This window comes from Microcaecilia unicolor, chromosome 5 (assembly GCF_901765095.1).
Source record: "Microcaecilia unicolor chromosome 5, aMicUni1.1, whole genome shotgun sequence".
Taxonomy (NCBI): Eukaryota; Metazoa; Chordata; class Amphibia; order Gymnophiona; family Siphonopidae; genus Microcaecilia; species Microcaecilia unicolor.
The window spans coordinates 213,697,303-213,720,788 of NC_044035.1; the positions used below are offsets into that span (position 1 = coordinate 213,697,303).

The 23,486-nt window shown below is 48.2% G+C and overlaps 1 protein-coding gene across 1 annotated transcript in view; it reads right to left on the reverse strand.

Annotated features, from left to right (window-relative positions):
• FHOD1 (formin homology 2 domain containing 1) overlaps window positions 1-23,486 on the reverse strand; it is a 586,414-nt gene that overhangs the window by 302,701 nt on the left and 260,227 nt on the right. The window contains exon 5 of the mRNA XM_030203753.1: window positions 17,241-17,346. Coding sequence (XP_030059613.1) covers window positions 17,241-17,346 — 106 coding nt within the window. The remainder of the gene's footprint in view (window positions 1-17,240; window positions 17,347-23,486) is intronic.

A 23,486-nucleotide genomic window follows, 5' to 3' on the forward strand; every position in this document is an offset into this window, starting at 1 on the left:
TGTTTGGCCACACCTTATTACTGCACTGGACATTTGTGCCTTATCCAGTTTTACTGTTTACTAACAAGACAAGTTTGCTGTTTACTAATGTACAGACAGAATGCAGGGCTATTAGATATATAGCTTGTAACAGTAGTTTGCAAGGCCTATACAAGACCAGCTTGCACGTAGCAACGCCATCTGAATAGGCGACCTTGGAGGGTGCTGACACCCCCCTGCATTCCTGAGCCGCACCTTATCTCCTGTGCTAGAAAGGAGCATTGTGTGTACAGAATAAGCTGCTAAGTTTCGTTTTTCTTGCCAGTATCATTTCAGTGTTATGACGTGTGTACGTACTGGGACTACAATTTTGTACTGTAAGAACTACAAATGTTTACTGCGCATGACAGTTGTGACGTGTAAGGGGCCAAATGCGCAGGCCCAGTAGAGAGGTATAAATGTAAGCGTCAGATGATTTATGACACACAGTGTCCCGAGGCTACTCGGTGCTGTTCACTTGCTAGCAATAAAGTTGCCTTATTTGGAACCAAAATTTGCCTTTCGTCTCCTGATTTCCCACCTGTTTCATTGGCGACCCAGATGGGACAGAAGTAGAAAGGGGAATCGGATTATATTCTTCCCCTCCCCCACTGCAGTCGGATCGGGTCATCGATTCCCACCCGAGGAGGTGGTGAGTGGCCACCGCTGATTTCAGCGTCCATCTCCCGGAGGAGGGCCGATCCACTCCGCCTGACTGTAGAGGGGGCTGTGTGGTTCCGACAAGGCACCTTTTTCCATTTCAGGGAGAAGCGCACGACGGCGCGGCCTGCGACCCCGGCGGACAGGCGAGTATACTCTACGTAGTGACCGGCCCAGTAAGGACCGAAGAAGAGGCGTGATCACCCTCTTTTAGCCAGTGACTAATACGGACTATTGGTATCCGACTAGGTCCCGAAACTCACTAGGCTCCGGCGACGAAACCGAGCGGCGAACGAACGGGGGGGTTTCTTGTGGCGTATGAAAGTGTGTGAGTGGGCTTGCAGTTCCAGGCCGGGCGACCGCGTCCTGGTCAGGCCGAGTGTTGACCCTTCTGTGTCTGGTGGAACGAGACCCCTTACTCCTCCACCTCCCCTTTCCCCCTTTGTCCGTCACCTGTCCTTTGGCACTCAGGTTAGGATGGGCGGGGGTGGGTCTTCACCGTTAGATTTAATGACGGAACACTTTAGCGAAGTGTTCGACCTAGATAAATGTAGCAGGGCCGGGATGATACAGAGATGTCAATTTATGTGGCCAGGGCTAGGAATTGCTGGATGGCCCCCGGAAGGGTCATTCGAGTATGAAAAAGTGGCGGCGGTCATGAATATTGTTATAATTGAGGGAAACCCAGGCTGTCCCGAGGACATTCCATACATAGAAGCGTGGTTGGATGTAGTCCGGGATCCGCCGGCTTGGGCCCAACGGAAGGTAGAAAAGGCCGCCCTTATGTTGGTAAAGCAGAGAAAAGGCCGGAAAACCAAGCTTAGAACCCTGCCGACCCATGCCTTCGCTCTCCAAAGCTCGGCAACCGCTGCCGTCCCGAAGGCCGCAGGGACCGCCCCCATACGGCCTACCGCCCCTAGCACTGAAGCCACTGAGACCACGCCCCCTGCTACCAGAGTCAAGGCAGGAACTACGCCCAGTACTACCAACACACTTTCTAGGAAAAAACCCCCAAAGAAAACCGCAGGGAAAGTTCAGGGTTCGGCCGAGAAGAAGCCTCCAAAAGCCCCGATACTTGCTACGGCGGAAGCATACGAAGACGACATTGCACCGCCGCCCTATGCTCCTATGTACCCTGACCTTACGGGCCTAGCAGAAGGCCCCGCTGACGCCGAGACTTCCGGGTCAGAGTCGGACACCGGGGAGACGTCCCGTCCAGCCTCACCTGAGTCACCTGGCCTCGCAACCACACGGAAGAGTAAACGGGTTGTGAAGAACATTACTCGGTTCCCCCAATCGAGTCCGCAACAGGCCCTTCCGTCCAGCCGAAAAGGGGGAACCTCCCACTTATTCCCAGTTCGACAGTCCACCACCTATACCCCTAACCCGGCGGAGGGGGGGGGCCAGCCCATCGAATCAACAGTTTATAGCCACGTTCCCTTCTCAAGTGCCGATTTGTATAACTGGAAATTCCATGGGCCGTCCTACGACCAGAAACCCGAGCAGCTGATAGAGCTGGTGGAAGGCATTATATACAGTTATAATCCAACTTGGGCAGACCTTAGGCAGTTGAGCGCCCACATCCTGACCTCTGAAGAACGCCGCCTTTTACAACAAAATATGGAGCAAGCCATCCGGGATGCGAATCCGGCCCATGCCAATTTACAGAACCTACTAGAAACGGAGGCGCCCATCGCTGCCCCCACGTGGGATTACCGAACCGCCGAAGGCCAAACCTTTATCCGCCGATACCAGCAGGCGTACCTGGCCGCCTTAAAGAAGGGGAAGCAGAAGGTTACCAACATGGGAAAAATCCACAGTGTGGTCCAACAAAAGGACGAGAGTCCAGGGGACTTCCTTGAACGACTTATGGAAGCATTTAGGAGGCACAGCCCGATAAATCCCGAGGACCATAAGAACCTCCCAACCGTGGTTATGAGTTTTGTTAGCCAGTCAGCACCGGATATACGAAGAAAGCTACAGAGAACAGAGGGGTTCGAAGGGATGAGCCTCAGCCAACTGAAAGCTATAGCTGATCGCGTGTTCGGATATCGCGACCAGGAGGAAAAGGTGGAGGCCCGGAAGGAATCGACCAGACGGATGCGGGAGAAGGCAGATGTGTTGGCTACGGTGCTGGAAGAACGAATGAGGTCTAGACCAAAGGGGAGGGGCAGGAGAACAAGAGGAACGCGGTCCCCCATAGGGCGTAACCAGTGTGCAAATTGCCGACAAGAAGGACACTGGTGGGCTGATTGTCCAGAGGAGATACGGGACAACCCGAGAGAAGAGGAATCATGGGACCGGCAGAGAGAGGAGGAGACCGGCGACCGCACGGGGGCCCCTAGGCGAGGCCGTGGAAGGGGCCGAAGAGAGAGAGGACGGGATGACCGGAGGGAATGGCAGATGGCTGTGGACGCTACCCGAGACGGCACAGCATGAAGAAACCGGGAGGGCAGAGTCCCCACTGACCCTCTGGTGGAAATTCGGGTGGGGACAGAATCTATGAGGGCCTTACTAGACACAGGGGCCCAGCGATCTGTTATCACCACTGCCATAGCCCCAGCCACGAAAGAAACTATACCAATTGTGGGAGCCTCCGGGAAATCCCTTGCGGCCCCCCTCCTCAAAGAGCGCCAAGTCCAGATCGGAGGGACGATGGTGTCCCATCAGTTCATACACATCCCTGGATGCCCGGTCCCCTTGATTGGTCGAGACCTACTCTGTAAGCTCCAGGCCACCTTGAAGTTCAAGACTACGGGTGAAGTGGAAGCTCGCTTTGAAGATCGGCCAGTAACACTTATCTGTCCAGTAAGAGAAGAATGGAGACTACATGTTCCCCCAACTGTGGGACCCGGCGACTGCCGTTACGACCAGAACACCCCTTTCGCCCAGCAGAGGCGGGCCATAATGGATGAAGTGCCTGATGTATGGGCGGAATTGAACCCCGGCGGACTGGCCGTTAACGCTATCCCCATCTGGATTGAGCTCAAACCAAATGCTCAAGTTGTCAACCAAGGACAATACCACATCCCCTATGCAGCCCGGCATAGTATGCATACACATCTACAGAAACTCCTTCAACAGGGAGTCCTTAAACCAATCAGATCCGCATGGAATACCCCATTGTTGCCCGTTAAGAAACCAGGAACATCCGAGTACAGACCCGTCCAGGACCTGAGGAAAGTCAACAACCAGGTAGCCGACATAGTTGCCCTCGTACCAAATCCATACTCCATCCTAGCCCAAGTGCCATCTCAGACCAAGTGGTACAGTGTCATTGATTTGAAGGACGCCTTCTTTTCCATCCCTCTTGCTGTCGACAGCCAAAAGTTGTTTGCCTTCACGTGGGAAGACTTGCAGACGGGAACCAAGCAGCAATACATATGGACCCGTCTTCCCCAGGGGTTCAAGAACTCGCCTACCCTCTTCGGCGACCAACTCACCCAGGACCTGAAGACGTATCAGGACGAGTATGGGCCGGTCGTCCAATACGTGGATGACCTGTTGGTGGCCCGTGAAACGTACACCGAATGTGCTGAAGCTACACTTTACCTCTTGAAGACCCTGGAAGCCCAGGGGTACCGGGCCAGTCGCAAGAAGGCACAGATATGCGAGATCGAAGTCGAGTATCTGGGGTTTCGCCTCCGAGAAGGAACCCGAAGGCTCGGTATCCCCCGAACCCAAGCCATCCGCAACCAACCCACTCCTGCAAATAAGAAGGAACTACGGGCACTCCTCGGAGCCGCTGGATATTGCCGCATTTGGATCATTAATTTTGCTGTCCTGACCCAAGACTTGTACGCCAAACTGAAAGGACCTGAACTCGAGGGCCAAGATCTCCGGTGGGAGAAAAGCGAACTGAAAGCCCTTCAGGACCTCAAGGAGGCCCTTGTGGCCCCACCAGCGCTCGGACTGCCAGATGTGACTAAGCCGTTCTACTTGTTCATCGACGAAAAGAAGGGATTGGCACTTGGAGTCCTTACCCAACTGGTCGGTACCTGGCAACGCCCTGTAGCATACCTCTCCAAGAGCATGGACAACGTGGCACGAGGATGGCCGGGCTGTCTCCGAAGCATTGCAGCGGCCTGTCTCCTGATACACGAGGCCAATAAACTCACATTCGGCCAAACACTTTTTGTGACCACACCCCACACCATCCGCGGCCTACTCGAGAGCCACGGACCCAGATGGATGACCAACTCCCGATTGGTCAAATACCAAGCCCTCCTGTGCGAAAATCCGGAGGTGCGAATCCTGGACACGACCAACCTCAATCCTGCCACCCTCCTTCCGGCCCCTGAACCACCACTCCACGACTGTGAAGAGGTAATGGCCACTGTGCACTCGAGCAGACCTGACCTGAAGGATCAACCCTGGCAAGGGGGCATCACCCTTTTTACCGACGGAAGCAGCCAGGTGATAGAGGGAATTCGAAGAGCTGGCTATGCGGTGGTATCTGAGGACCATGTGATCGAGGCTATGGCTCTGACACCCGGAACATCAGCCCAGAAAGCGGAGCTAATCGCCCTCACCAGAGCCCTCCTGTGGGCTGAAGGAAAAGTTGTCAACATTTACACCGACTCCAAATACGCTTTCCTCACCCTCCAGGTGCACGGAGCCTTGTACAAGGAGAGGGGATTTCTGACGGCTGAAGGGAAAGGACTTGCAAATGCCGCTGAGATCTGCCAATTACTCGAGTCGGTATGGAAGCCGAAGAAGGTGGCCGTGATGCACTGCAGGGCCCATACTGGAAGAACGGACCCTATCGCCCGGGGAAATCAGCGGGCAGACGACGCTGCAAAAAGGGCAAGTCAGCTCCCCTACTCCTCTCACCCTTCTGACCCCGTACTCGTCGTCCAGCTCCCTACGGAGACCCCTATTTACACCCCCCAAGAAACGGAATGGGCCCAACAGGAGGGTCTACAGTCACGCAATGGCTGGTGGATACTACAGGATGGGCGCATATGGATACCCGAAGCCTTGGCCTGGACGGTAGCCAAGGAGGCTCACGACCGCACCCACCTGGGAAGGGACGCCCTGGGGCGCTTACTTGAGAAGACCTACTACATCAACAAACTATCCCTGTGGACCAAAAACGCTTCCAGCCGATGCGCGACTTGTGCCCGGAACAACCCTCGAACGGGGCCCGGCCCTATGCCAGGACATGTTCTCCGAGGCACCAGCCCTTTTCACGTGTGCCAGATTGACTTCACACACATGCCCCCGGCGCGCGGCTACAAAGCTATCCTCGTCGCCGTGTGTACCTACACCGGATGGATTGAAGCCCAGCCTACTAGAACGGAAATGGCTAAAGAAGTTACCTCCCTACTGCTTCATCAAATCCTACCCAGATACGGCCTCCCCAAGCAAATAAACTCTGACAACGGTCCCGCCTTCGCTAGCGAAGTAACACAACAGCTCAGTACCAGACTGGGCCTCGATTGGAAGTTGCATTGTGCCTGGAGACCCCAAAGCAGTGGAGTAGTGGAGAGGGCTAACCGATCCCTGAAGAACCAGCTAGCCAAGCTATGCCAAGAAGCAAAAGCCAAATGGCCCGACCTGCTTCCACTGGCCTTGCTGCATCTTAGGTGTACCCCCAAGGCTACCGGCCTTACTCCCTACGAGATGATGTATGCTAGGCCACCACCACTACCCTCCTTTCCCGACTCCTTGCAGATACAGGGTGAGAGTTCCTTAGTGAAACAGATGAGAGCCTTACACCAGGTAGTGCAAGACATCCAGCAGTACACTGAAAGAGTAGCTCCCTTGGTCCTCACCAATCCTACGCACAGGTTCAGGGTGGGAGACGAGGTCTGGGTAAAAGAGTGGGATGAATCTGACTGCCTAAAGCCAAAGTGGAAGGGGCCCTCCCTTGTTCTCCTAACGACCTCCACCGCTGTTAAAATTGCAGGAAGCCCAGTGTGGATACATTGGACCCGATTGAAGCCTGCTGCTCCCACTAGCAGCACCCTGAAGCGTTGGACTGCGCACCAACATCCTGACGCTCCATTACGGCTGACTCTAAGAAAGACGTAAACCACCAGATTCATGTCTGCCCAGCAACAGGAACTCAGTTTCTGGACCCACTGCGTTTTTGGCTCTCTCTTTATCGCAGCCATAATCGTGGGCCTTATCATCTTCTTGCTGCAAAGGCTCGGATACCTTCCACCGCATATATGATGCTGAGCCTACTACTCCTCCTTTGCTCAGTCCCGAGCTATTACCCCTTGAGCCAGAACTGTACTGAATGTTTGCGCCTCGTGCGCCACCGTATAGAGGGAGGATATCACCTAGTCACTACCCTCATTCACCAGACGCAGCCCCCGGAAGGCGATTGCCAGTTTCTCCCGACTTGTGCCCTCATCACTCCGAATGGCCTCCAACAGTTCCACAGATGCCTCCAAGGAAATCTCACTATCTGCCACAGCCCTACCAAACCAAGATACTACAATGTCACCCTCAGCGTAGGACTCCCTGCGTATGTGGCCGGACCTCCGGGAGTCGAGGGAGATGGCATTCTGTATTACATTAATTCCACTCGTATCCTTGTCGGTGGCATCCAAACTGTAGCAACCCTCACCTTCGACGTCTGTGCCGCCATGGACAAGCACCCTTGGTCTCGCAAGTGTGGTAGCCAGAGTTGGCGCGAGGCATACGTTAAGGACCACAAGTATGTCTGCCCCTTCAGTCCAGACATGAGATGCTGCTCCCCGTGGGTGTGGCTCCCATGCGCCGGCGACACTCGAGCCTCGGGCTGGGACCGAGTCTGTGCTTATACGGGAGGAGGATATGCCGGATGCGCCGGCCTGGGCGAATTTCGTCGAGGTTCTGGTAACTATGTGTCCCTAGACTGGCCCATCCGAGGACACGACATGCCCTGGAGAGGAACGTGGGGCCTCGGCATTGACGGCGGAGGAATGGATCCGTTGACATATATTACCATATATCAGAATCTCGAAACGAAGCCTCCTACGCACTACCAGACTACTGTTGTCGGCTACCAAGACGTATTTGATGAAATTGCTCGTGCTGAGCAGACCGAGACTAAATTCCCCATTTCCCCAGAAGCCCGAAATATGTTCCTCAATTTGGCTGAAAACATCGCCCTCTCCCTCGGAATTGCCAACTGTTTCGTCTGTGGAGGCACTGACATGGGTGAACAATGGCCCTGGGAAGCGAGAGAGATCCGACAACACACATGGGATGCACTCAACACCACTAACATTACCTTTCCCCAACGGCCGAAGCCGTACGAATGGGCCCTGAGAACAAATATCATAGGTACCCTCTGCGCTAGTCGAGCGCCATCGAAGCGTTACTCTGTACCAGTGGGAGACTCTGCTTGTACGGGGGTTCTTCAGTATAATGGCAGCCGGACGACCTGGTGGCAAACGGACAACCTGCCCGCCCCGGAGCCTATCTGGACAGAACCCACCTTGAACATGACATGGACATACGGAGGGAACGCTTCCCTCAAGTGGGTAGCCCCGGCGGGCTACTACTATATCTGCGGACGCAGGGCCTATGAACAACTCCCGACCCGCTGGTACGGTACCTGCCTCTTGGGCACGGTCCGACCTAGTTTTTTCCTTCTGCCCATACAAGTCGGCGAAACTTTGGGTATCCCCCTATACGTGGAAAAGGGGCCTGATAACCCTACCCGACGAAAACGGTCTTTCCCAATCATCAAGCCCAAAGTACAGATTGGAGACTGGAAGGACAACGAGTGGCCGCCTGAACGTATCATTCACTACTATGGACCGGCCACATGGGCTGAAGATGGTACATACGGGTACCGCACCCCTATCTACATGCTAAATCGCATTATTCGCCTACAGGCCGTACTCGAAATCCTCACTAACGATTCTGCCCTGGCCCTCAATATCCTAGCTCGACAGAACACTAAGCTCATTACCGCCGTCTACCAAAATCGCTTGGCTCTTGACTACCTCTTAGCCCAGGAGGGCGGGGTGTGTGGCAAGTTTAACCTCAGTAATTGCTGCTTACAGATTGATGACCAGAGCCATGTCATCAGAGAGATAACTGACCGGATGGTCAAACTAGCCCACGTCCCCGTCCAGACCTGGAACAGTGCGTGGGATTGGACTTCCTCCCTCACCAGCTGGCTCCCAACCTCCGGGAGCCTGCAAGGCCTCCTCGTCATGGGTGGCCTGTTCTTGCTGTCTTGCCTAATAATACCTTTGTCTCTTCCCTTAGTTTTCAGGTGTCTCCGCTCCACCATGGAAAGCATCGCTGACCGCCGTGCTGCTGCCCAACTTATGGCTCTCCAGATGTACTCCCCCATTCCCCAGTCTGATGAAGCTGACGATGAAGCACCTTGTGGCTGATGTGCACTTTGAACCCCCTGAGTCACTAAATGGGCCATCACCCTTGTGCCAGCAAAAGACCGGCTACAAAGGGGGGGGGATTCCACTAGGGGCCCTCCGTCTCAACCCCGGCGAAGCAACCACCGGCTGCGCAAGGGCTTAGGGCTCGCTTGCTGCCTCCCTCGCTAACTATCCTTGTCCTTTCTTTCCTTTTCAGGGTTATGGAGGTGATACTCTCCACCAGAATGGATGTTCAAGTATCAAAAGGGGGGAATGAAGGAGTGGAACGCCGGTACTACCTGAATACTACTGAGCAACAGGACAACCTCATGTTTTGTGCCTACTGATGGATTTTTACTTATGCACTCTACCTCTGCTTTTGGCTGTTTGGCCACACCTTATTACTGCACTGGACATTTGTGCCTTATCCAGTTTTACTGTTTACTAACAAGACAAGTTTGCTGTTTACTAATGTACAGACAGAATGCAGGGCTATTAGATATATAGCTTGTAACAGTAGTTTGCAAGGCCTATACAAGACCAGCTTGCACGTAGCAACGCCATCTGAATAGGCGACCTTGGAGGGTGCTGACACCCCCCTGCATTCCTGAGCCGCACCTTATCTCCTGTGCTAGAAAGGAGCATTGTGTGTACAGAATAAGCTGCTAAGTTTCGTTTTTCTTGCCAGTATCATTTCAGTGTTATGACGTGTGTACGTACTGGGACTACAATTTTGTACTGTAAGAACTACAAATGTTTACTGCGCATGACAGTTGTGACGTGTAAGGGGCCAAATGCGCAGGCCCAGTAGAGAGGTATAAATGTAAGCGTCAGATGATTTATGACACACAGTGTCCCGAGGCTACTCGGTGCTGTTCACTTGCTAGCAATAAAGTTGCCTTATTTGGAACCAAAATTTGCCTTTCGTCTCCTGATTTCCCACCTGTTTCACCTTCAGAAGGTTTGCAATTTAGCACAAGTTCACTATATATGAAAAAAGGTCCCCCTACCAGTCTGAAATCTCTAGCAAAATTCAGGAACCATACCTGGAAACATCGTTTTTTTTTTCTAGCAAAAAAGGTGCCGGTACTCAAATGCTAGGCCACCCTTCAGGGTTGGGGTAATGACTGGCCAACCCACCCTACAATAGCTAGGCCCCCTGCAACCAGTTACTGAATCTATGACAAGGCAGTATTGGAGTACAGAGCCTGAGCTCTTTCATTAAAACTTGGGGTCCATGGGTCAATTTTAGCAGATAATGGAAAAGGTGCCGGTACTCAGTACCCCCTTAAAAGAAAAGCCCTGATAATACCACCATGTAGCTATTTTGTGTTTTCTTTAATCAACACAGGTACAAACTTAGATTGTGAGCCCTCCTGGGACAGAGAAATATCCAGTGTACCTGAATGTAACTCACCTTGAGCTACTAACTGAAAAAGGTGTGAGCAAAATCTAAATAAATATTGAAGTTTTTTTCCCCTTTAACTTCATTGAACACCCTTTTCCACATACACATATTCAGTGGTGTGCTGGTAAATTTTTAACAACAGGCTCTCTCCCCGGTCCAACTCTGCGCCCCCACCCCCAAATTGCAGAACTGGCTATACCCAGGGAGAGAGCCGGGGGGGAGGGGGGGGGTCATGCATTACTCTCTCCGGGAATCAATTTTTTTTAATGCTTCCAGGTTCCAATCTAATTCAAGTTTAATGTGGGATAAAATACCATAAGTAAATAAATAGATAGAAACTCTGAACATTGAGAACCCGATTCCCATAACATGATGTCTGTTTTAGAAGCAGTTAGAGTACCTGGGTTTAAAAAAGATTTCGACAAATTCCTGGAGGAAAAGTCCATAAAGTACTAGTAAGCTGGACACTACTTATAACCAAAAACAGAAACTGTGGCTCCACATTAAACCCATTACTTATCCCTGGGGTTGGCAAGAAGGAATCTTGTTACTAGTTGGGATTCTTTTAGGTACTCGTGACCAGAATTGGCCCATGTTGGAGACAGGATACTGGGCTAGATGGACAGTCTGCCCCAGTATGGCTTTTCTTATGTAAAACAGAAAAAGAGCATTTCACCAGGAACTCACCATACAAAAAAACAAAAATTTTGATTTTGGTGTCTTCTCAGTAAACCAGAAACCCTCTCCAGTTCCAAGGTTATTGTGAAGTACCTGTACTATAAAACCTACAAAAATTACCCAGGACCTATCGAGCTAATTTATTTTAGCATAACACCACTAATTAACAGAAATAGCACAAAGACTCTACCTAGAAACGCTCAACATAGTAAATATTGCAGTGGAACCTAGAACATCAATATGCCTATTGTGGAACTGAACAAGCTGAAATATTACGGATGCTTAAATAGTAACTCCATGCAGTACCTGGCCTCGGTCAAAAATATTGAACACAAACAGACCCTTTCCAAGTGCAGAATAAGTGACCACAACGTTTAAATATGGACATGTAGACAAAAATTAAATATAACCCCTAAGAAGCCACACACTCTGCACACAAAGCAACACTAGAGAAATGCAAACAGCACCCTACATTCTATAAAATATTAAGAAATCAGTGTAAATTTCTTTTAACGCTGACATTTTCCATTCACTAAATTCTTCTCTACCTTTGCTGTCTGGTTGTTTTGTTTCTTTCTTATCATGTTTGTCAAAAAATACAAGCAGTGGGAATCAAGTATCAAAAAAACCTCCCCAAAAGTCAAACAAGTACTAAAATACAATGAAGCAGTTTTAAACTTAAAATAAGTATAATGATAGTAGATTCAAAAAGCTAAAACAAAAAAAAAACAAAAAATCAAAATATCACATATCACAACATCAAAAAATGGTAAACGCCAGATTCAATCAGTACACCAAACCCTAGTGAAACAAGTCCACTTAACGTTGAAAAACAAATCCTAGAAAAAGACTTATCTGTATTCCAGAAATCGAGTGCTAAATCTTCAGTACGGAGGACAAGTTTCCAAAAAGATGTCTAGGGTTTGCTGTAGTCAATTCACAGCTGGTCAGTCATGCATTAGAAGAGTGTCGTAAATCCATGCTCATAAAACACAGTCCACGAGAACTGGCAATCTGGCATTTCTCATCTCCGTGGCAATCTAGCATTTTTTTCCCACCTCCACCTCCTCAGTCCGGTTTCTCTCTCCCTTCCCTTCTCACAGTCCGATGTCATTTTCCTTGCTTTTTCACTTCACTCCCTGCCCCCTCCTTCTGCTGCAGTTCTCAGATCTTCTACCAGCATTAACTCTCCTCTCAAGGCAGCCTCGCTCTTTGCCGGCCCCAAAAGCTTTCTCACTGCACAGTACAACTTCCTGTTCCCGCGTAGGCGTGATGCTGCAGAAAGCTTCCAGAGCAAGCAAGAGACGAGGGTGAGGCTGCCGGAAGTTCGGAGGACTACAGTGGTGGCACAGTGCAAGGTGGAGAGGGAAGTGAAATAGACGTCAAACCGCAGGGAGGAGAGAAGGGTGCAACTTGCAAGACACCAGACCGCACAGGATGTGAGGTGGGGGGATGCCAGATAATCATAGGCACAGACACTGCTGGGGGGGCCTGAGCTAAGAATGGAGGGGCCCGTGACTTCGGGGAGGAAAAAAAAAAAACAGGTGCTTGTGTGCTGGCTGCCTGACTCCAACAACCGGCTCGCAAAAACCAGTAAAATTTAACAACAGGCTCTTGCGAGCCGGCTCCAGCACACCACTTCACATATTACATTCTTTGCCCACATCCCTTTCCCAATTTAACAGAAATTTGTCTCCCAGTAAGGAATCTGTATAAAATCCGTATAGAGCCTTATAGTTTACCCAACACCAGCCACAATTTTTCAAGATGTTCTATATTTTCAGGGTCCACCAGCAGCCAATTTTGAGAAATAATGAAGTACTTAAACTGAAAACTGGAGAAAAGATCTTCTGAAGGCAAGTGATACATCACTTTTAAATCTTACAGAAGGGTTTCTCCCACATCCATGAATTGTCAAAAACGTATCAATCCCTCACATTCCCACCTCGAGAAAATTCTGTTTCCCCTCCCCACCTCAAACGCTGGTTCATAATGTAGCGGAGCCAATAAGGAAACCCTATCTAGACCCCCATAACGTTTGTGGACTTTCATCCAGATCTCCAAGAAATGCCTCATAAAAGTTTGAAGCTGCCTTCAATTAGTGAGCCAAAGCAAATGCTTCAAGGGAAAATATGGGAAATGGACCTGTTCCAAAACTATTCCCGCACTAATAGCTGATGTAGCTGCACTACCTAACACTACTACACTAAGTTGAGGGCAGCTCCCCCCCCCCCCCCCAAGTTCAATCCTCTGCCACTTAAATTGTTCAGTGAGGCTATGCTGCTTCCCCCCCTCCCCCAAATATATCTATTAACATCTCTTTGTAACTGACCAAGTTCAGCAGGAGGAAATCAGTATTGGCAAGGATTCAAACAAACAGCATCCTGGGCAAGATTTTTATCAGCAAGGCCACAAGTTCTTCTATTTACTCAGGTCCATCCTAATCTGTTGCAAAATCCAGCCATAGTTTCTCTGATATAAACAGGACAATTGTCTCAGAATATGTATTCATAAGTACATAAGTACATAAGTAATGCCATACTGGGAAAAGACCAAGGGTCCATCGAGCCCAGCATCTTGTCCACGACAGCGGCCAATCCAGGCCAAGGGCACCTGGCAAGCTTCCCAAACGTGCAAACATTCTATACATAAGTACATAAGTACATAAGTAGTGCCATACTGGGAAAGACCAAAGGTCCTAAATAATGGATCCCTCTATTAGCCCATTTGAAAGAAAAGGATTGTTGCTATAATTCCTCCTCTTCCCCTTCAGTACTTACACCCAACAACTCTGATTTATCAAAATTCACTTTGAAACCAGCAACATGGTCATAGTCCCGCAGTTTCCGTATGATAATAGGTATCATCAGCTGTGCAGAGGCGACATAAAAAGGAACATCAACAAAGAACATTATATTATGATTACCGTCCCCCCATCTAATACCCCGTAACATTCCCATTTTCCCTAATCCTTTGGGCTAGGGGTTTGATACAGGGCAAATAACAAGGGGAACAATGGCTTCTGTATAGCCCCCATTTATTTTAATGTGGGTGTTAGGTGAATCATAAAGCTTATGTATCCAGAAGCAAAATCGTTCCCCTAGGCCCACCTTCTGCAAGACACACCATAGGAAGGTCCAGCTGATCCTATCAAATGCCTTCTCCGCATCCACTGCCAACAGGACACAGAATTGTCACCATAGAATATTAAGGGTGTGGCTAATGTTATCTGCTACTTAGCACTTAGAAACAAAGCCAAACTGATCAGTATGAATTAGTCCAGGCAATATTCAGGCTAGTTGCTGGGCTAAGATGTCAAGTTGATCGCAAAAATGTATGTTTAATAATGAGATGGGCCAGTAAGATCCACAAACTGAGGGGTCTTTCCCAGGTTTCAATAAAACAGATATACCCACTTCAGACCATGTTAGGTCGTAATGGATTGCCCATCAATAGACCATTACTGACCCTAATCATCAGTGGGCCTAAATTCCCCAGAAAAGTTTTACAAAATTTTGAAGACAATCCATCTAAACTTGGGGCTTTCTTGCTTTTCAACTGTTTACCCACCCATTCAATCTCCAAGACAAAAATTGGAGAATCAAGTTGTTCTTTATCATCAGGTGATAGGGAGAGCAACTGAATATTCTGCAAATATTGGGTAATATCGTCCTCGGTACCCCCTGTTCCCTCCCATAAAGGAGTCTTATAAAAATGCAAAACTTCTGCATGGAAACATATTAGCCACTATCATACTCTGGCCCCAATAAAAAGCCAATTGCCAGAACACGCAGTGTTCCCTGCATAGAAGTAAAAGTAAAACCATGTCAAGGTTAAGAACTCAGGTATCCGGGCGTGTAACCAAAGAGGCTGCTTTAGACCTAGTCCCTGGGACCCTCTGCCAACTGTCACTTAATGTTCTCTCATGGTGAGCCTTAGAAGTTGTGCTGGACTGTGGAAGATTAGTACATCCTAAGTCTGCTAGAGCTTTCCATGGGCGGGGCTCTGTACAACATCTCTTCCTTCACGTGGCACCACAGCCTGAGACCACAAATAAATCTCTCCAGCCTTACGCCTCATCCTTCCTTATTGCCTGCCTCTGTGTCTGACCCCTCCAATAAAAATTCACAAATCTTAGTGACCACTTGCACACAATCTGCATGACTCTCATTCTCTGATATCCCTTTAAATCGCAGGTTACACCTGTGGGACAGATTTTCCAAGTCTTCTATCATATCCAGCAAATCCTGGTGCTGTTGCTGAAGTTGTTTGTCAGCTTAAACATCGCAAAGCTTGCCTTCTAACCCCTCCAAGTGATCCTTCACCTGTTCCAATCTTTAGCATCACTCCGGATCTTTGCCAGGGCAGACTGAATATCTCCCCTTCATCTCACTTTTGAGTGCTTTAAACCATTGGGTCATATCCTGCTTAGTGACTTTCCCCATCACCAGTTGCATTGACCGTGGAATCCTCCTCCTCGGTGTTTACAAGACTTTCTTTACTGCAGTAGCATGAGGAGGAGAGGAGCGGCTGGGGCAGTGAATGTCTTTGGCTGGTGAGGCTTTGACATTCCCGCCAACAAAGGTAATATTTTTAACATGGGGGGGAGGGGGGAGTTCACCCCCAAGCCCCCCAAAACAGAGTATTGGCTATGCCCCTGTGTGGAATGGGTTTATAGGGAATGCCCATTTATTCCTTCCAATAGGGAACATGAAACTATCAGGTAGCAGATTGAAAACAAATTGTAATTTGTAACGTGTAATTAAACTCTGGAATTCGTTGCCAGAGAATGTGGTAAAGGCGGTTAGCTTAGCGGAGTTTAAAAAAGGTTTGGACTGCTTCCTAAAAGGAAAGGTCCATAGACCATTATTAAATGGACTTGGGGAAAATCCACTATTTCTGGGATAAGCAGTATAAAATGTTCTGTACTTTTTTGGGATCTTGCCGGGTATTTGTGACCTGGATTGGCCACTGTTGGAAACAGGATGCTGGGCTCGATGGACCTTTGGTCTTTCCCAGTATGGCAATACTTATGTAAATAACCCAACAATCAAACCATGGAATTTGTTCCCAGAGAATGTGGTCAAGGCACTTTAACACAGCTAGGTTTAAGGGGGTTCCTAGAAGACAAGTCCATGAACAATTATTCACCAAGTAATCTACCACATATCACTTGGAGTGAGCTGCAAGGAACGGATTTGCTCTTGGGGATCTGTCAGGTACTTGTTAGTGATCCGGACTGGGCACTGTTGGGTTTGATGGATTTGGATCTGATCCAGCATGGCATATCTTACATTCCTATGCTTTTAACTAGTACGCATTACCCTTGGGTGATTTTGTATGCTATAGCTACAAACTTTTCCAGCACTGCTGGACTATTGTAATACTGCTGTATTAACTGAATAATTGCTTCCACTATAGTGGATTGTTAGTCAAAGATTTTATGCTATGCTTCGTCCTTCCCCTACATCAGTCCACTATCCTGGAATGTTCTGCCAAGACAGCTTAAGGAGCTCATTGACCATCAACAGTTCAAGAAGTCCTTAAAAACCTTCTTATTCGCCAAGGCTTATTCCCCTGGCTCCTCCACTGTTTAACCTCTCTCTCTTGTTGGCTCTTCACCCCTGTCATTTACCCATGCCATTCCGTGTACTTCCCCTCCTGTCACATTCTGTTTCTGTGCCCTCTCTGTGTTGAATTGTATCCTTTTGACTTAATGTAAGCCACATTGCGCCTGCTTATGTGGGAAAATGTGGGGTAAAAAGGCACCAAATAACTACTACTACTTAACATTTATAAAGCGCTACCAGGGTTACGCAGCGCTGTACAATTCAACACAGAGTACAGTGCCTGCTCGAAGGAGCTTACAATCCAAAGGACAAAAATTAGACAGAATGCAATTGTACACATGACTTTCCAAATTTTTTCTACTTCCGTCTCTTGTTTTCTCTGTACTCCTTTACTGTAATTCTACAAATCCCCTCCAAACTTCTACTTATCCAGCCTCTTTGCTCTCACTAACTTCCAGCCTTCCAATTTCCATCATTTTTGGAGACCTCCAATTCGGTACTACTTCAATGTATGCACCTGTTAATATACGACCTCCTAGACTCAAGAAAACTAATTAAAATAATTATATATACAGGCACCTCTTAAGATGTAGTTCTGATAATTTTGATCAGCTTCTGCTCCAACTTTGATCAGACAAGTTAAACCCTCCGAATTCACAAACTCTGGAACCAAGTCTTTGTCTTCCTATAAAAACAAAAATTGAAAATATCACAATATTTAAAAAAAAAAAAAAAAAATAGCTGAGAACAACAACAACAAAAAAAAAGCTAAATAATTTTTGTAGGTTGTCTTAGGGTATTATTTTAGAAGCATCGTGTCAGGCAAACAGTGGCATTTACACATGTATTTAAATTGCGATTTCAGAAAGCCACACCATATAGAAATTTAAAGGGGGTGATGTGGGACCTTGGTTTGGGCAGGACAAAATTTTACAAATGTATTCTCCATAGAGGAAATATATATTTATGGGGAAAAAATTTCCACATCAAGTTCTATACCAACTTAATGAATTGGAAGGAATTTTAAAAAGTGCTGGTTTTGGTCAGGGCTTTGCACAGGAGATTAAGGGAGTAATTCTCTTTAATCCCGTATTTTTTAAAATTTCTTCCTCTAAAATGAAGAAAAATACAAATTACAGCCTCATGACTACTTATTTGGCTGCTCTCAGATGTGCAAAATGGAACACCTACATGTGGAAGCGGTACCACTTAACACATGGAAATTGCAAAATAGGGTTCTTTATATATGTTGTAAAATGACAACTCCTGCAGTATGTGCCCACAAACAGAAGCATTCCTGCATATCCATATGCATACATATCCATACTTTACAAAAGGCTCTACATACAGCACAGTTTTTTGTACAATACTGCTGGAATTCAGAACGTCCTGGCCTGTACATCTCAATGTTCTATGTAAAACTGGTCTCCCCACGGTTGGGATCCCTAACTAAATTTAGTTGGTTAGCAATGAAAATCAGGCACCAAGAGGATAATTTTATAACAGGATGTCTAGGCTATCAAGGTGTTCGTGCATATGTTGCACCTATTTTATAAAATAAGGTGGGAAAAGTAAGTGCACAAGTTATTGTACATATGCTGGAAAAAAACAGGTACATATTTTATCAAGTTCAAGTATAAGTGTCAATCCACACTCCAGGAATGCTTACATGCGTATTGAAGATGAGTAGGCATGATGGGAGTAATTCCCAGGGCCGCCGAGAGACAGAGCTGAGCCTGGGGTAGGATCACCACCACCCTGCTACTTGGACTGCCGCTGGCCACTGCTCCCCCCTCCCCCCACTCGGGCAGCTGCTGCCCCCTTACCTTCCTGCATCATTTCTTCTCCTTCCTTGGTCTGTCACTCTCAATGCCCCTTTGTGCCGGGACACGGGTGATAGTGTTAACGCAATCACCCGGGTTCCAGAGACAGAAGCGAGACAGACCATGGCACCGGGCCCCCCCTGGGAGACTGGGCCCAGGAAACCTTGCCCTGCCCCACCTCCCCCTCTCAGCAGCCCTTGTAATTCCACAAGAAGCTGCTTAGTTTTAGGCAGCAAGAAGGCATGTAAAAGGCAGTATTCTAGTCATATAAGCTAAGCATACACATATAAAAGACATTTTATAAAATACCACCTAGCCAAAGATAGTGATCGCAAGGATGAGTTAACTGGCCTATTTTATGTTTAGAATGTTAATAAGCAATTTGAATTAACTTATGAGGGGGCGGGGGGTTGGAGATGGAGAATAGAGGGGAGAAATGTTAAAACATTGAGGATGAGACTGTCACCATGAATGTATTCTGTTCTTATTGTTTCACATGGTTAAGTTCTATGCATGTTGACTGCTGAGTTTGTTATATCATCAATAAAAACTATTGAACCTAAAATACCACCTAGCAGAAAAGCACTCACCACGACTTGACGATGCACATTTTGCCAATCGGTGTCTGCATGGGTGTAGTTTGGGTGCAGCGCACATCTATGCACATGAATTAGAGAGTTCCCTCATTTATGTGCATATATGCTAACATCTGGGTGAAGGCATTTATGCCAGCTATAGGGCTGGTGTATATGACTGAGCTGTAATCTACATGCATTTTTGGCCATTTGTAGAACAGATGTAGTACAGAACAGTAGGTGCCAAAAATTTTTTTTTAAAGAATATGCTTCAAATAGGCACCATAAGCAGTGACTACAGCAGGAACCTCGTTATAGAATTACACCCATGAATGTTTTGAGTATGTATATAGCAATATACATGGCTAAAGTTCCTCTTGAAAATGACCTTCCAACATACAATTACATGCTAATTGCATGTACGCATGTATTTCTACACGATCCAGATGTGAATATATTTGGAGAAGAAATTGCACTAGGCACAGGCAGAGTCACAAAGTATGCATTTAAGCTATAAAATACACTCATATACACATATTTTAGCACATACGTTAACTCTAGGTCTCAAACTGCTGTAAATATACATGTATGTGGCCACGTTTCAACCACAGTTTCAGTAAACAGGCTGAAAATAGGTGCCTACTTGGCCTTCTGACCTGAGTAACCTGTCACAAGCCCAATTTTGTATAAGGCACCTAGCTTGGAAAGGGGAAGGTTGAAACTTTTACACAATATTTTACTAAACCATGTTCAGTGGGAACAGCTATTTTACAAATAACCACATTTAAAAAAAAGTGTGGCATCACTCAGGGATATGTTTAGTTTAGAATACATGTTCTATAATACCTTCCATGGAGATGCATCAAGGTGGCTTAAAATCATTAAAAATTATGTCAAAGAGAAGATAAAAAGAAAGGGGACATGGGAGCGAGCAAAGATAAAACAGTTACTTGTTACTGTGATAAGAGAAGACAGATTAAAGTCAAGAGGTCAGAAAGGGAAAATTAGGTTCTTACCTTGGTAATTTTCTTTCCTTTAGTCACAGCAGATGAATCCATTAACTGATGGGTTATATCCGCCTACCAGCAGGTGGAGATAGAGAACACTGAAAGCCCACAGTGAGCTTGGATGGCTAGCCCCTTCTGCCTTCAGTATATGAAACTTCCAAAGCAGAGTGAGAAAGAAAGGTAAAATAACGTAAACTTTCCTCACAGTGAACAAACGCCCCAGAACCGGAGCAATAACCAACAAAGGAGGGACGTTCTCAACCTCTTGCAATAGAACAGCATGTAGAAACTCTGAGAACCGATCTTCAACTCCTCCCAATGTGATACGGTATCTGCATGAAGGATCTGAATAACAAAAACAAAGTCAGACAGAGAGGGATCATGGATTCATCTGCTGTGATTAAAGGAAAGAAAATTACCAAGGTAAGAACCTAATTTTCCCTTCCTTGTCATCAACAGCAGATGAATCCATTAACTGATGGGATGTACAAAAGCACTCCCTACGCAGGGTGGGAACAGGCAACTCCGCGAGCAAGCTCCTGCACTCCAAAATGCGCGTCCTGCTTCGCTGTCACATCCAGTCTGTAATGCCATACAAACGAGAGCTGAGAAGCCCAAGTAACCACACGACAGATCTCTTAAAGAGAAAGGACACCCGTTTCAGCCCACGAGGAGGAAATCGCTCTTGTGGAATGCACTTTAAACGCTTTAGGCGTAGACCGTCCTGAAAGCAGATACGCAGAAAAAATGACTTCCCTGAGCCAACGGGCTATAGTGGCCTTAGACGCTGTACACCCGCGTCGAGGACCTGTCAACAATACAAAAAGGTGATCAGAAGTCCTGAAGTCATTTGACATCTGAAGATACTGCAACAGGGCCCTGCGGACATCCAAAAGACGCAATTGCCCAAAGGAATCCGGAAAGTCCTCCCTCGAGAAGGAAGGTAGAAAAATGGGCCGGTTCAAGTGAAATGCTGAAACCACCTTAGGTAGGAAGGAAGGCACTGTACGTACCGTTACCCCGGACTCCGAGAACTGCAGAAAAGGATCCCGACAGGAAAGCGCCTGTAGCTCAGATACGCGTCTAGCCGATGTCATGGCCACCAAAAAGACTGTCTTGAGAGTCACGTCCTTCTCCGAAGCTCACCTAAGTGGCTCAAAAGGCGAACGCTGAAGAGCCTTCAACACCAGTCCCAGGTTCCAGGCCGGACACAGCGACCGCACAGGAGGACGAAGCCGAAGCGCCCTTCTGAGAAATCGGACAATGTCCGGATGAGCAGCAAGGGACAAGCCAGAGACTTTCCCTCAGAAGCATGCCAACGCAGCCACTTGAACCGGAAGGGAATTGTAAGCCAGGCCTTTTTGTAAGCCGTCCTACAAAAAGTCCAGGACCGACGAGACTGTAGCCCGTGTGGGTGTGATCGCTTTTGAAACACAATATGCCTCAAACTTGTGCCAGATCCGTGCATAAGCTGCGGAGGTAGACCGCTTGCGGGCCTGCAAGAGAGTGGAGATGACCTTGTTAGAGTAGCCCTTGTCTCTCAATTGTGCCCTCTCAAGAGCCAGGCCGTAAGACCAAATCGGCAGGGATCCTCCATAGTCACTGGACCCTGAACCAACAGGTTCGGCACCAGAGGCAAAGGAAGTGGAGCCTCCACTAGCATCCGACGGAGATCCGTGTACCACAGACGCCTTGGCCAATCCGGAGCGATGAGAATCACCAATCCTTGGTGCAGTCGAATCCGCAGAAGGACTCGCCCTATCAAGGGCCAAGGAGGGAACACATATAGGAGGCCTGAGGGCCAGAGTTGAGCCAGAGTATCCAACCCCGCCGAGCGAGGATCTCTCCTTCTGCTGAAAAAGCGAGGGACTTTGGCGTTTGCACTTGACGCCATTAGATCCAAACCGGGAGTCCCCCATTTGGCCCATATCTGAAGAAAAACTACTTCTGCCAGTTCCCATTCCGACGGGTCGATTTGATGTCTGCTGAGGAAATCGGCTTGCACATTGCTCTGACCTGCTATGTGAGCTGTGGACAGCAGATGCAAGTGGAGCTTGGCCCAGTGGAAAATCTGAGCAGCCTCCGCAGCCAGGGACCTGCACTGAGTGCTGCCCTGACGATTGATGTAGGCCACTGCTGTCGTGTTATCAGACAGCACCCGAACAGGAAGCCCCTTCAGAATCTTGTGGAAGGCCAGCAGAGCCTGAAATATCGCTCTCTGTTCCAAGCGATTGATGGACCATCCCGCTTCCATGGGTGTCCACTGACCCTGAGCATAGCTTCCCCGGCAATGAGCTCCCCAGCCCGAAAGGATGGCATCCGTTATCACCAGGCACCAAGAAGGAAGCACGAGCGGCATTGCCTGTCGCAGCATCCTGTCAGAGAGCCACCAATCCATACTGTGCCGGGCCGCAGGGAGCCACGTTAGTCTGAATTGGTATTCCTGGGAGATTGGAGACTATTGCTGAAGCAGAGCAATCTGCAGTGACCTCATGTGAGCTCTCGCCCAGGGAACCACCTCCATGGTGGCCGTCATCGACCCCAGGAGCTGAACAAAGTCCCAAGCTCGAGGGCGAGGCATCCGCAGGAGCAGACGGGCCTGATTCTGAAGCTTGCATCGCCTGTAGTCAGACAGAAATATGAACCCCGAGGCCGTGTCGAACCGGACCCCCAAATACTGGAGCGACTGAGAGGGTGTCAGGTGACATTTGGGCAAATTGATCACCCAGCCCAGAGTCTGAAGAACCATTATAACTCTGGTCGTGGCAAGTCGGCTCTCATCTGCCAAATCCGCCCTGATGAGCCAGTCATCGAGATACGGGTGAACTCTGATACCCTCTCGCCTGAGAAAGGTAGCTACCACCACCTTGGAAAAGGTACGGGAAGCTGCGGCTAGGCCGAAAGGCAAAGCCCGAAACTGGAACTGTTGGGCCAAAACATTTTATACTGCTTATCCTAGAAATAGTGGATTTTTCCCAAGTCCATTTAATAACAGTCTATGGACTTTTCCTTTAGGAAGCCGTCCAAACCTTTTTTAAACTCCACTAAGCTAACCACCTTTACCACATTCTCTGGCAACGAATTCCAGAGTTTAATTACACGTTGAGTGAAGAAAAATTTTCTCCAATTCATTTTAAATTTACTACATTGTAGCTTCATCGCATGCCCCCTAGTCCTATACTATTCATAACAGAAACATGGCTGCAAATGTGAGACACCCCATCGGGATATAAAATAACACACATCGCAGCAAGTGCGGGACCGCTGCGAGACGAACTGCCCACAGATGAAAGAGTTGGCGAGTCTTTTGATTCGCACCGGCAAAGGCGCGTCGACGCTCTTGGACCTGGAAAAAACAACTCCATCGCTCCCGAATTATTCAACCACCTTGGCCAAAGGAGTGGAGGAGTGAGTTAGAGG